Source organism: Sander vitreus, chromosome 6 (assembly GCF_031162955.1).
Source record: "Sander vitreus isolate 19-12246 chromosome 6, sanVit1, whole genome shotgun sequence".
NCBI lineage: Eukaryota > Metazoa > Chordata > Actinopteri > Perciformes > Percidae > Sander > Sander vitreus.
Window position 1 is genome coordinate 32,007,916 of NC_135860.1, and position 13,799 is coordinate 32,021,714.

Below are 13,799 nucleotides of genomic sequence, written 5' to 3' on the forward strand. Positions count from 1 at the left end.
GTGTGTTTATGTGGTCAAGGAGGTTTAATAAGAACTGTGTGTGCTACAAAACGCATGCAGTCAGTTTCATTTTCATTGTAAGTTAGCACAGATTTTTCATTTTCATCCCAAAATTAATTTCTATCCTTCCTAATCCTATTTTCTTCCGCCCCAGGACAATGGGACGTCCTTGAGCTCAAGCCCTGGCACTATAGTAGTGAGGTGGGAGGAGATATTTTGGGTGGCAGGGGTTTCAGAAGTAAAAGTCCTGTTCATTTTCTCCATGGACAATGTTAGGTTAGTGGCAGATAGAATGAAATGAAACACTCTGGGTTCATTTATCAGTATTAAAAAATATACAACTAATTGTTTATTTGATTAAAAAGGCAAGGAGCATTGTTGTGATAAACATCCAATGACTGAACTTAAAATATTGTTATTCTGAAGATCTTTTAACAAATCTGGAAATGCAGTGTTTATCTTTTTGGGATTTTTTTTTTTTAATCCTTAAGGCAATGGACAAGTTTAAAATATGCAACAACTCTGACCTCTCTGGCTGGTATCTTTCCCTATTGCAATAGCCACTGAGGCTCATGGGTACTGCAATATATGGAGGCATTTTAACAGTCTTAGGCAGTCTTGAGGTCTTGATCTCATTTAGGATCATAGTGGCCTGAGGGTAAAAGCTCTTAGCCTCCCAGTGCTGGCCTGGTCTATTCAGTACCTTCTTCCTTACCTCAACAGGGAGAAAAGGCCATTATCCAGGTGGTTGGGATCCCTTTTCCGTTACATGGTACCTGCTCCACTCCACTCGCCTAGACTCTACTCGCCTTTTTAGGTTTTCCATTCTGATTAAAAAGTCCCTGGTACCTGCCAACAGGTACTTTATTTAGCACCACCTCCGTCAAGGTTCCAAGCGAGCTGAGGTGATACCAAAAGGTGACGTGAAAACCTGCAGACTACTGATTGGTTGGAGAGAATCGTCACTAATCACTGCATCATCATTGCTAGCGACAGATGGGGGGTCCTGAACAAACCCGCCATTTTTAAATAGTTTAGCCAGCGGTGCTTTTTTTCCTGCCTCCAGCTTCTTTTGAAACTAAATGTGTCTTCTGGCAAACAGCCACATGCAGAGAGTCAAAAACAACACACCTGCACATGCTTGCCTCACGCATGAGGCGGTACTAAATCTCTCATTTGAAGTAGAGGTAGAGTAGAAGGATTTTTGGCATTTTATTTTACATAATCGGCATCGGCCAATATCCCAGTATATCAAGCCGATTTAATAGGCAGGCGCATCTGCGGGCAGCCTAGTGTTAAAAACATGAATAGGCGACATTTTTTACAGCGCACCCAGACCAGCTGCTTCCAGCCCCTCCCCTCGTGAAGTCTTGCCGTGTGTCTCGCACAGTCACTTCAGGCTCAGACGCTACCGTTAGCAGTAGCATGTTGCTGGTGTTCTTGCCTTGGGATTAACTGTACTAATGAAACCGTACAAAACACCGCGACCACACCGCGGCTCCCCGAATGTCATTTATCAGAGTCTGGTTGTTACCCCTGTCTGTGGCTGTCTCATCCACGCCTATAATGGAGCTAACTGGAGCTAACCGCTAACGGAGCTAATCGTTGCTAACAGAGCCTTCAGTTCTCCGTGCCTGTATCCTTTAACTGCATCTATGGACTCGAGCACGAATAAAACCCTTAATGTTATTAAACTGGCTGGACGAGTTTTAAATTACAACTCAGAGTTGTTTGAAATCTGATCAGATCAGATCCTAATGAGTGCTACAGGACATGTAACAGTAGGGTCCCCAACACACAGATACAACACTTCACCAAATGAACAATGATCTAACAAACAAGGTGAACAAGAACTGACTTTAGAGAGCCCTGGTCTGACGTGATTCAACAGGAGTTGGGAGGAAATAGTGTTGAGATTAATAATAACATGTCACTTTCTGTGAAGCTTGCAGATTTGTATTCTCAGAAGTTTAATAAATGCTAAGTGCACTAAACTTTATTTTTTCATTGAAAAGTTTATTTGACAAAGTTTATTTTCTTCTTACCTGTTTAGTTTATTTAATATATTTTTCATACATTATTTGAGGGGGTGTTGAACGTCAAAAAGTAACGTTACCTGGGAACGGCGTGTAGATTCTTTTTAGCATCTCGCATCACACTTTCAGTCACTATGACCACTACTACGGTCAGAAACATTGTGCCAAAATATGAACAATAACGTCGCTGTCAACGGGCGTATCTATGTTAGCTACAGGCCGTTACCTGGAAACCATCCAGCAAATAGACGGCACCGTAGGGTGCCGTTACCTGAAACCGGTGATTTAACGTCGCCACTCATTTTGCACACAGTTTAACAACAACACAAAACGCTGAGTGAACATTACTAGCTACGTTTTTCATGTTGGTTTTGAGCGGTATGCACCCCCACTAACCTGGAAAACGGTTGATTGCTAAATCTAACGGGCAGAAAGAAAAAAGGGAGGAACTGGCGCAAGTTGATAAACTCGTGGAAGAAAAGGCAATGAAATTGAAGCACTTAGCGTGAGATCACAGGTTGACTTAGTTTCAAATGGTTAAAATGGCATCACAAGTTCAAACGGTGAATGCTTGTCTGTGTGTGTGTATGTCTGTCTGTCTGTCTGTTTTCTTGTATTTCACTTGCCTCATGGAATATTTTCCATGTGTAGGCCTACTCGTGTGCATAAGGTGTCTGTACACAAAAGGTGGTTCACTTAGTTTGAAGTGGTTATAATGGCAGCAGTGAATGCTTGTTTCTTTGAACTGCTTTAATGTATCATTTTATTTCATCTATTGACTTTATTCTAAAGGTGGAATAAATGCAAGATGTTTCCAAAGTCAGTGAGTCTCAATCTATTCTGTTGACCTTCCCTATCTGCATTGTTGGTCAAGAGGCTGTAGTTTTATAAATCTCAAACTCCGTTTAATGGTTAGAAACGTGTTGCCGTATAAACCTGCAACGCAATGGCGTGTCGGTTTAAAAAAAAATACTGAGATGGTATTATAAAAGGTATTGAATTTACCTCCCAGGATTTCTGTATATATCCTGATCACTTAAATATATATTTCAAAAAAAATCTTAACAATACAAACTTGTTCTATTCAAAATGCCTTAGATTTAATGACTTCATTTTATCTCCACTAGTCTCCTTTGGCCTGTATGGCATTTGAAATAGGTGTGATCAGCCTTTTCGCAGTGTTGTCAACACAGAAAAAGCTAACCTTACCCTCAAAACTATAGTGGAAATTGCTCTTGAAAACGTCATCTTTCAATATGTGTTGTCATTTTGCTTGTATCTCTATCCTATGGTGTGCTGTTGGCATTTGACATTGGCCAACATTTCTGGTCCAGCCAGCTGGTTGAAAGTGCAGATGTTTTTATGAAGATTGCTGAAGACCAGCTGACTGAAAGGAAAAAGAGTTTGCAGATTCAATACTAATGTTCTAACAATAGTAAATGAGTCAAATCAGGATTTACAGATGGCATGCTTCTATCATGGGCATGAACTGTAGTTCTTTGTGTTTTGTTTTTTAGGCATCTTAAACTCAATTTTTTTTTTTTTTTTTAGGATTCTGGCGTTTTCACTGGATATCACGGCATTTCTTTTCATTTGCATGACTGGGCCTTTTCTATAGGTTTATAGTGGCTTATTCTACTGTCATCATACATACATAGAATATAAAAACATTTTAATGTCATCATATTTACTGAAAGCTTTGATTACTATAGGGTGTGATAATGATACAGTACATGAAGGAATCAGAATGTACGAAATGGTGACAGAATGTAAAAACACTTAAAAATGAATAGATATGCCAAAAATATTTACATTGCTTCCTTTTCAAACTATGTTAAAATGGTTGGTTGTGTAAACACTACCTTGACCACAGGTCTGCCGTAGAAAATGGGGGGTGACATACATGGTGTACGTAGCTCCGCTTCCAGCTTGCTTTGGTGTTGGTATAATGTTGGGATAGCAGTTTGGCTGAAGTATTTTCACCTGTCTTACTCGCTTGTCTGTAGCTGGACCAGTAGTTATCGCGTTTGCTAATGTTGCTCCACCGCTAGCTTGAGGTGATAGAGTGAGGTTAATGCTAATTTGCTAGTTAGTTAGCATGACTTATTTACAATTATCAGTGTTAAAACTTGTTTTTGTTGTTGAGTACGCAGTGATTAGGGGTCTCCCCTGAATTCACTCACAGCTTGCCCCGACCATAGCCGCTCCCTGCGGCTATGCACCTATGTGGCGATATACGTACAGGAAATTAAAACGGGTATACTGGATGAAAAGGTATACCGCCCAGCACTAATTCTGGGTATCCCTTCATATACTGGGGGATTTCTACTTCTGCACCATTGACTCCAGCACAGCATTTCTAAATTGCGCAGGCTACATTAATCTGCACTAATTGGGTCTTACTTGCATTAATATAGTCTCTTATCTTCTTGTCAGGCTCCGTGAAGTCTCAGAGAAGCTCAACAAATACAGCTATAACAGGTACGTTTGTGTCAACACTGTAACTGTAGGCTGCTTTGTTTAATATTTTATAAATGGTTGTAAACAGGACCTTATTTATTATCCTGTATATTGTCTCATTTCTCTCTGTGCTTTCCTTTTCCAATGCAGTCATCCACACCTTAGTCTGCTGGAGCAGGCTACTTTAAAACAATGTGTTGTCGGTCCAAACCATGCCGGTTTTCTCCTTGAGGTAATGCTTTAAGAAATTACATCACTAGCATTAATGACACACTTTGGGATAGAGTTTATGTTTATTATTTATTTATTTACTTCTGACTTTGCTATAATACACCAAGTAATTTGCTTCGGTTTTACTTTATGGTTGTGTAGAAATGTAATAGATTGGATGTGTACTGCAAAACATCTCTCTTCTCAACAAAAGCTTTAAGTGTAGTTGATTTTCTAAACTATACGGTCTAGTTTGTTCAATACTGCTTTGTTCAATAGCCGCTCTAACAGGAAGTTCCCCATCAGTTGCAGCCAAACCGCGCTCCTCTTTAAAGTCATCGTCTCAAACACGACCCATATTTGATAAGCGATTGTGATTGGCCCGTCAGATCTCAAGTTGTTGGAAATCTGTCCAAAGCAGAGGGGGGACCAGACACATCTGCCGGAGCAAATGAAACATGAGCTCACAGATTCGTCTGGTTCCCCGGCAAACCCCAAATAGGCAAATCCACTTATAACAGGGCTATAGAAGACTAATGTAGTAATTGACCTGATGTTGGTCAAATGTTGTGCCTTTTATTCTTTGCAATGCAATTGTGCGTTATCAAACAAACATAGTCTAATCTAATGGCACAGAGTTTGGTTTGGCTATAACATAAATTATATTTTTTTTGTATACAGCACCTATAAATAAACTATAAAATAAACTAAACTGATATGCATATAGACTACCATAGAGTGTTTTGGCTTCATTATGTGCTTGATTTAAATTCCTAATTCGAGAAATTGCACTCACATTTACAATACGAGTTTTCCTACATTAAAAAGTTTTAATTTGCCAAATGTGTGACACTAAAAACCATGAATGCATCTCTTTTAGGATGGGCGCGTGTGCAGAATCAGCTTCGCTGTCCAGCCTGATCGCCTGGAGCTCAGCAAACCGGATGGCAGCGATGGGTAAGAGACTTCTTTATGATGGCATCTGTCCCGGAAACTTTGGCACCGAGTTGGAAAACAGATTGCTTGTGAAGATGTCTAGTACAAATGCCCTGAACATGCTCAGGCTTACTGATGGCGGTTGCTGTGATTTGAAGTCGGCACTTCTGCCCCTTTTGGTCCAGTACGAAGCAGTTGGACATGATTTCACTTGTAGAATTATACTCTGGCTCTTTTCTACAAACTGTCAGGACTGAAACACATACATCACAGGCCTATTCCCAAAAAGTCCTCCAACAGACAGCTGTTGGACTGGGGGATGCTTTTGTGCTGTGCTTGTTATAAGTTATGATGTCTACTAAGTGAGTCTCACTACAGAGCTGCTTTTCAGAGAGTTCTTCCCCAAAGTTACATGCATTCCAGGGACATATTTTTGCCTTTCCAATATAAAATAATTTATTTATTTATTTATGCCTTTTTATTCTAATCTTGACACCAAACAACCATCAGAAAGACAGTCCCAAAATTGTTTGTGTAACTTTCTGAAAGCCATAGTTTTACTAGCTGCTCTGTGTTATGTTTGCTATGAGTATGTATTTTTGGTGAATGTCTCATGATAGCTGTCGATATCCTGCCAGCAGAACAACTTCCAACAGTGGTTTAGGAGCTTTCAAGGCCACTCTAGCTGCTGAATATGCATGTGAATCAGGCTGTAAAAGGCTGAGGAGCTCCCTGTATCAAACGTTTCTGCAGAACACATGTTTTGTTCCCTGCCGCAGACTTGCAAAAGATGAGATGGTTTCACATTGTAATAGCTTTTCAGTCAGCAATATTGTGTGCTGCTGGGAAGCCTAAGGAAAAGAGTGTGTGGCTGGTTGGTCTTTGGTTTGTCAGCTTACTGAACAAGGTCTAATATCCTGTGATTTTTTTTTTTCTTCTCTTTTTTCAATTTTAACAAAAGTTACACGGGTTGTATCAGCTTGTTGGCTTGGCTGTCTGAATTTGCTGTTTTTCTGCATTGCATCTGAATCATTTAAATCTCTGTTTCTGTGTCCCATTGCCCTCCATTACAATATGTTACTAAATGTAATAGTGTTATTTTGTTGGACACCTAAACATCACTGTCACTGTAGACCCTGTTAAACAAAACATTGGCACAATTTAGTTCCCTTGCCACAGCAAAACGCCATTTTTACAAAGTATACTAAACACATCAGTTAAGATTATTGAAGTACTTTTGGTTAAACTCTGAAGGCATTCCATTATACATTCCATTTAAAGAAATCTTGAAATAGGAGAAAGCAGTCGCAGCCCCAAAACCCCAAGTACTTAAAAAGAAAAAAGGAAAGTCTTGAACGAGGAACGAGTTGCAGCCAATTCTGATTCCCAAGGGTGTTGCCATGCTAGTCTCTAACATACCCCCTTCTGTTTCACAGTATTATTTTTTATATATATATATATTTTTTATATATATATATATATATATAAATAAAAGAATCCTGAACCAAGGGGTATAATTTAACAAACCTTTTGGGTAAATTTAGTTTCTGTTAACCCAGGTAATAAAAAGTCTTTTGGTCCTGTGTAGGACTTCTGTAGGTTTTTAACTGATCTCCCATCTTTTGTTTCCAGTTCAAAGTTGAGCAGTGGTTCAGGGACAGGAAGGAGCTCCAGGCCAGGCAGGACTAGTGATCCGCCCTGGTTCCTGTCTGGCTCTGACACACTGGGCAGACTGGCAGGCAACACCCTTGGGTAAGTTCTGGCAGGGTTGACAGAGACAAATTGTCCTGTGGAAGCTTGGTGTTGAGAGCACAGATGCTGCGGCGGGTTAGGGGTGTATTCCCCACAGGGTTCTCAATTCTGAAGAGATAACTTTTAGGGTGCTGCAAAATGTAATGGATAAATGTCTCCACCAAACGACATACATCGAAAAGCATGGCCATGTTCATTGACTCTGCTAAATTTGCAGTATGCAGTCTCCTTAGTGTTGTTGTTGTTGACCACTGGAGAATTGAGTTTCTTCTCAAAATATAGTTGTTGTGGTTCCTGATATTGAAGTTGTGCAGGAAAACCTTCTAAACTTGCACTCTTACAAAATGATAGTTTTAAATATCTGAAATTCTGGCCAAAACATCCAAAATATGTACATAATACATTCATTATACTACACCAAAGCTTTTTTTTCTTACAATGCCCAATTCCTGTAAATGCTGCTGATGTAAAACCTTACTGTGGACTGCCCTGTCTCTGCTGTCACAAAGACTGAATCCCTTCGTATCCAGGTGTGTGTGTGTGTGTGTGTGTGTGTGTGTGTGTGTGTTTTGAGTGTGCTCTGTTAGTCAGCTGGTGTTTTTGGCAGTTGTGTCTGACTATGGCCTTGCGCTGTATGTAACAGGAGTCGCTGGAGCTCGGGCGTAAATGGAGGCAGTGGAGGAGGTGGAAGTGGAGGAGGAGCAGGGGGAGGTGGAGCTGGAGGTGGCAGCAGTGGAGGAGGAGGGGGTGGAGGAGGAGGCGGAGGCACGTCGGGCAGGTCATCAACGGCAGCCCGTGATTCCCGTCGACAGACCAGGGTGATCCGTACAGGAAGGGATCGCGGCTCGGGCCTGCTAGGTAGCCAGCCTCAGCCCGTCATACCAGCGTCTGTCATCCCTGAAGAACTTATTACTCAGGTACAAACTTCTCAGCAGCAATATATCTTTTCTTTGAAAAGGGAAGAGCTACAAAAATGGTTTAACCTTTTTCCTACTGAAACAAATTGTACATTAAGCAGTTCACATGAATTAATAATAATAATAAAAACAATAATAATACATTTATTTTATATAGGACTTTAAAAGGTACTCAAAGGCCCTTTACATAAAAACAAAGACAAAAACAGTAAAGCAATAACACTAGCATTTACTTGCTAATCTGCAGTCACAAGTGAGTATGAATAAATGTGTTTTCTGCTTTGTTGTCTATTTCCCCAAGGCCCAGGTAGTCCTTCAGGGGAAGTCCAGGAGTGTGATCATTAGGGAACTCCAGAGGACCAACCTGGATGTCAACCTCGCCGTCAACAACCTGCTGAGCCGGGATGATGAAGATGGAGATGATGGAGACGACACAGCCAGCGAGTCCTACCTCCCTGGAGGTTTGTCAAACGAAACAAAGAAACCGAAAACGGAGTTTGGAGTTCAGGCTTAGTAGCAGTTCAACATATTATAATGCAAATAGGCTTTTGCGGAGGAGTAACGCAGTATTCAAATGATTTAACTATGACCATTGTAATGGTCTAGACAGACAGTATTAAATATCATAAAAAAAGAATGTGTTTTTTTATTTTCTTAAACCTTGCATCCTGTTGTGCCTTTGTCCCATGCAGAGGACCTGATGTCCCTGTTGGATGCAGACATCCACTCGGCTCATCCCAGTGTGATTATTGATGCTGATGCCATGTTCTCTGAGGACATCAGCTATTTTGGCTACCCCTCTTTTAGACGCTCCTCGCTGTCTCGCCTGGGATCCTCCAGAGGTAACTCAACAACTCACTTCTGACTAGTAAAAGGCAGGCAGGGTGTTGGAGAGGCTTTGGTGACAACACTGGTGATGGCTTTTGTTGTGGGAATGGAGCTTTAATGGCTTATTAAAGATAAGACAACACGGTAGAAAAGTTGAAAAACCAAGGCAGAGTGTTTTCAGTGAAAGACTTGCCAGTGGCTTAACATTTGAATAAGCAGTTATCTAACAAGCACAGCAGTTTTTTTGTGATAAATGACAACTGTAGGGCAAATGTAAAAAAAAAACAAACACAGAAAAAACAACCAACAACATATTTTCCTCTTTGCTAAATGTATACTTGAGCCGCTATAGGTTTTGCACAAATTCATATTAAATGAAAGGGTTTTAGCTTGTCTGCTGGGGAAACAAGTCTGTTTAGCTTGATTTGTAATATTGGTGTTACAGGCTATAAATGTTTGGTGTTGTATACTGCATGGCTGTAGTACATACTGTGAGCTCTCTGAGAAAGGCCCGCTAGGCCCACCTGTCTTAACAGGGACCCTTTAAGGCAGTCTATTCTAAAAAAACGACCTAGTCCACTTTTAGCCCATATGCATGCTTATTTTCTGTCTATCCACTTCCTCTTTTACCTCGCATTTTACCATATGAGCGTGCAAACTGACTCACCCACCAGTATAATTTAGACTCCCACTCAATCTTCAGTACTGCAATTTTGATTTGCATTACAGTGATTCTAAAGAATCTATCTTTCTTTCTCTATTCTTAAAACTATGTTGACGGGTCTTTCCCAGAGAGTGGCTTACTTCTATCCCACTGGTGTGACCTTATTGCATACCAGTTCTCCTTCTTCCCTTAGAGCGCGACTCCGAGCTGTTGCGCGAGCGTGAGTCTGTATTGAGGTTACGCGAGCGCCGGTGGCTGGATGGGGCCTCGTTTGACACGGAGCGAGGCTCCACCAGCCGCGAGGGCGAGCCCAGCTTGGACAAGAAGAGCATCCCGGTCCAGAGCCCTGTCTCCTTGGGAGAGGAGCTCCAGTGGTGGCCTGACAAGGTAGGAGGAGCACAAACAGAGCTCTTGATTTGAAACACAGAAATGCAAACCTTCGCAATGACATTGCAAGTGGAGCTTCGATCTATTCTATTTCCTTTTGAAAATCTTGAGATGACTCTTCAATCTGATTGGAGCCCACTAGTGGCAAATTCAATTTTTTTGGAAAAATATAGAGGGAAGTTGTGCCTGTACCTGTCATTTATGGAGATCTCTGATCTTCTTACCAGGATGGTGTGAAGTTTGTAAGCATCGGAGCCATGTTCTCAGAGCTGGTGGCTGTCAGCTCCAAAGGAGAGCTCTATCAGTGGAAGTGGAGCGAACCTGAACCCTACAGGAATACACAGGTGGAGAGTTTTACCTATGTGAATAAAATTATAGAGAAACTGTGCTATACATGTATTTTTAGCGAAATACAATATGCATTTTATATGTTATTGTAACACGCTTAATGGCTGGAAAGCACGGGTAGTTTATTACATGTTGGACACCTGATATTACTTAACATTTTCTGTCATTTGTTCCATCAGAATCCTTTGGTTCATCACCCACGTGTATCCTTCCTGGGCCTGGCCAATGAGAAGATCACCTTATTGTCAGCCAATAGCATCAGAGCCACTGTAGCTACAGAGACCAATAAGGTATCTTATGATTGTTGACATAAGGACATGTGTGCTCTGCTTTGTTCATGGAAACAGTACTCAACTACAGGATACGTTGTGTAACCATAAGATTATGATTGACTGAAGAAAAGATTATGTAGTTACTAATCAGCCAGCCTAACATTACAAATATTTAATGAATTGTTCATTAACTCAAGTGTGTGTGTGTGTGTGTGTGGGGTATAGGTGGCAACCTGGGTGGATGACACACTGAGCACAGTGGCCTCTAAGCTGGAGCACAGTGCTCAGGCCTTCCCTGAGCTGCAGGGGGAACGTATGGTGTCACTGCACTGCTGTGCACTCTACACGTGTGCACAGCTGGAGAATAGCCTCTACTGGTGGTAAGAACAAATGTTTTTTTCCCATGAAATTACATTGAATGGAATTATAATTGTTTTTAACAATAACATTGGCTCCCAAATGTCACCATGACATTGTTATCCTGCTAAGTGTAACGGGAGTGTTCATTAAAGTTTCTCTTTGACAGGGTTAGTGATGGGGAAAGCTTCTGTCATTGTGTTTATAAGGTGCTAAAACGTGACATTTAGCAGGGGTTATAAAGTGATGTCTTTGTCAGTTCAGTGAGAATGGTATATGTGTCTGGGACAGGTATGAAAATCAGTGAAGTTTTGACACTTGATTGCTTGCATCTGTCTGCAGGGGTGTTGTGCCTTTTAGTCAACGGAAGAAGATGCTTGAAAAGGCCAGAGCCAAGAACAAAAAGCCAAAGTCCAGTGCTGGCATCTCCTCAATACCAAACATCACCGTGGGAACGCAGGTAAGAATTTTCATTGTTAAAGTTACTATATGTAACTTTTAATTGTTTCTGAAACGATGTAATGCTTCATGTGATGATCATAAATGACCCGTAACAACAAATGAGACTTAACAGTGAAAAGAACGCTATTTTTACATTTACATTTTATTAATGCCTCTGCCCGGGTCCGATTTTCTTTTCCCACGAAGTCACAGAATGATTCACGGAAGGTATACGCTGCTTCAGAGCACACATTCTGATGGGTAACAGATTTTGGCATAACACCGGAAAAGCCTCCGTTATTGTATACAGCCAGGTAAACGGTAGCAGGAGATTTCTTTATATAGGCCTAATTGTATTTTAAATTTATTTTAGAAGTGATCTGTTGTAGTTATGGCTGATACTGGTATAAACAACATCAACCTAAAATAATTGTACCTGTTCCTTCCTTAGGTGTGCTTGAGGAATAACCCCCTCTACCATGCCGGTGCAGTGGCCTTTTCTGTCAATGCTGGCATTCCCAAAGTGGGCCTCCTGTTGGAGTCTGTCTGGAACATGAACGACAGTTGCAGGTTCCAGCTGCGCTCACCGGAGAGCCTCAAGAACATGGAAAAGACCACTAAGACCCAGGATATCAAGTCAGTTGCATTTTATGTAGATAAAAGCTGTTAATTTTTGTATATGAATAATCTTCCATGATTTCATTTCATTACAATTTTAGAAAGGGCTGGGTATTGCCACTAATTTCCCCATTTCAATTCACATTTGATTTTCAATTTAATACAATTAGGGATATTTCAGTTACAATGCCAATCTTACGAGAACTAATGTCAATTGTACAAGAAACTCTCTAACCTTATTATTAAAAAAATGTTTACATTAAGAATTGATCCCAACACAGTTACATTAATGTACTTTTTATTAAACATGAGCACACTACAGCAGTCAACACAATAAAGTGCAACTCTACAGACTACAGTCAGTGAGTATTAAGTGATCAGAATTTTAGCAGAAATTCTGCCCAACTTTGGAACATTATTTTGCCCTTTCCCTGCTAGCATGACATGGTCAGTACCAATGGATGCCTTATGTGGTGTAGTTTCATAGGATACCAATATCTTCACTCGGCTTTAACATGGAGCCCACTACAACCTCTTAAAGACGATATTGTCAGACGAGATCGCTAACATTCCCGCGCATCTCTGGGTTAGAAGATCGATGTTGAGAAGAGAGATGAATCGATATCAGATCATTCAAATGATCTATTTGAATCAGAAAATTGATTATTTTAAACCCAGCCCTGCTTTAACCACATTTAGAAGACCTAGACTTTAGTCCCTCTGGTTACAGAATGTGGATCTGTGAGAATAAGTCAAATTCATTTCACTAACTTGGTCTTAACCCATAGGACGGAAAGCAAGCCAGAGCTGGTGAAGACTGAGATGGGTCCTCCTCCCTCCCCAGCATCTACCTGCAGTGATACCTCTTCCATTGCTAGCAGTGCCTCACTGCCCTACAGTATGTCAGCTTCTCTCTTGCTATCTCTCCCTCTTAACCTCTAGCTCTCCAAACAACACTCTTCCTCTCTATCTCCCAGGCACAGAACCAATTTCTTCCTCACTCTATGCTCTCATTAGTCCTTTGACTTTGAAACAGATGGTGCACAGGCTTTCATCAGCAACCGAAGGAAGTATGGTCGGCTCACAGTATATACTGTGGTGTATTTGGTTGCCTTTTTACCTCCTCTTATCATATGACTCATATACAGCTAACTATCGGTGTTGATCATTTTCCCTAGTCCACACTAGTTTTCATCACCTGGTCAGCAGTGTATTTGTACTGTCCTAATCAGGAGTATGATGCCAAACCATTTGCAATCCTTTGATTGCAAATGAGGACTAAAAGTTAGTATGCCCTACTACTTGCAGAGCGAAGGCGTTCTACCCCGGCTCCCAAAGAGGAGGAGAAGGTGAATGAGGAGCAGTGGCCTCTCAGGGAGGTGGTGTTTGTGGAGGACGTTAAAAATGTCCCTGTGGGAAAGGTGGGTGCATTAAATAGAAGATCAACGTTCGCAAATGTATTAATATCTTGGATGAATAAGTAATGCAGGTGTTTGAGTCTCAGGCTACTCTCAGATCCTGCTATCAATCATGTGTCCCTGGTTTGTCGTCGCATCTCTGTTTCACAACTTAT

General features: G+C 41.0%; 1 protein-coding gene across 12 annotated transcripts in view; it reads left to right on the forward strand.

Annotated features, from left to right (window-relative positions):
* The window catches only part of ubr5 (ubiquitin protein ligase E3 component n-recognin 5), a 43,885-nt gene that overhangs the window by 4,649 nt on the left and 25,437 nt on the right, over positions 1 to 13,799 (forward strand). For 11 of the 12 annotated variants that reach the window (XM_078253757.1, XM_078253758.1, XM_078253760.1 and 8 more), the window contains exons 2-16: positions 4,473 to 4,517; positions 4,647 to 4,728; positions 5,587 to 5,663; positions 7,275 to 7,394; positions 8,038 to 8,311; positions 8,613 to 8,772; positions 9,004 to 9,153; positions 9,979 to 10,190; positions 10,418 to 10,534; positions 10,718 to 10,828; positions 11,036 to 11,190; positions 11,510 to 11,627; positions 12,060 to 12,244; positions 13,015 to 13,124; positions 13,535 to 13,647. In XM_078253757.1, the coding sequence (XP_078109883.1) occupies positions 4,473 to 4,517; positions 4,647 to 4,728; positions 5,587 to 5,663; positions 7,275 to 7,394; positions 8,038 to 8,311; positions 8,613 to 8,772; positions 9,004 to 9,153; positions 9,979 to 10,190; positions 10,418 to 10,534; positions 10,718 to 10,828; positions 11,036 to 11,190; positions 11,510 to 11,627; positions 12,060 to 12,244; positions 13,015 to 13,124; positions 13,535 to 13,647 (2,029 nt within the window). The remainder of the gene's footprint in view (positions 1 to 4,472; positions 4,518 to 4,646; positions 4,729 to 5,586; positions 5,664 to 7,274; positions 7,395 to 8,037; positions 8,312 to 8,612; positions 8,773 to 9,003; positions 9,154 to 9,978; positions 10,191 to 10,417; positions 10,535 to 10,717; positions 10,829 to 11,035; positions 11,191 to 11,509; positions 11,628 to 12,059; positions 12,245 to 13,014; positions 13,125 to 13,534; positions 13,648 to 13,799) is intronic. The other variant, XM_078253759.1, reaches the window with a different exon arrangement.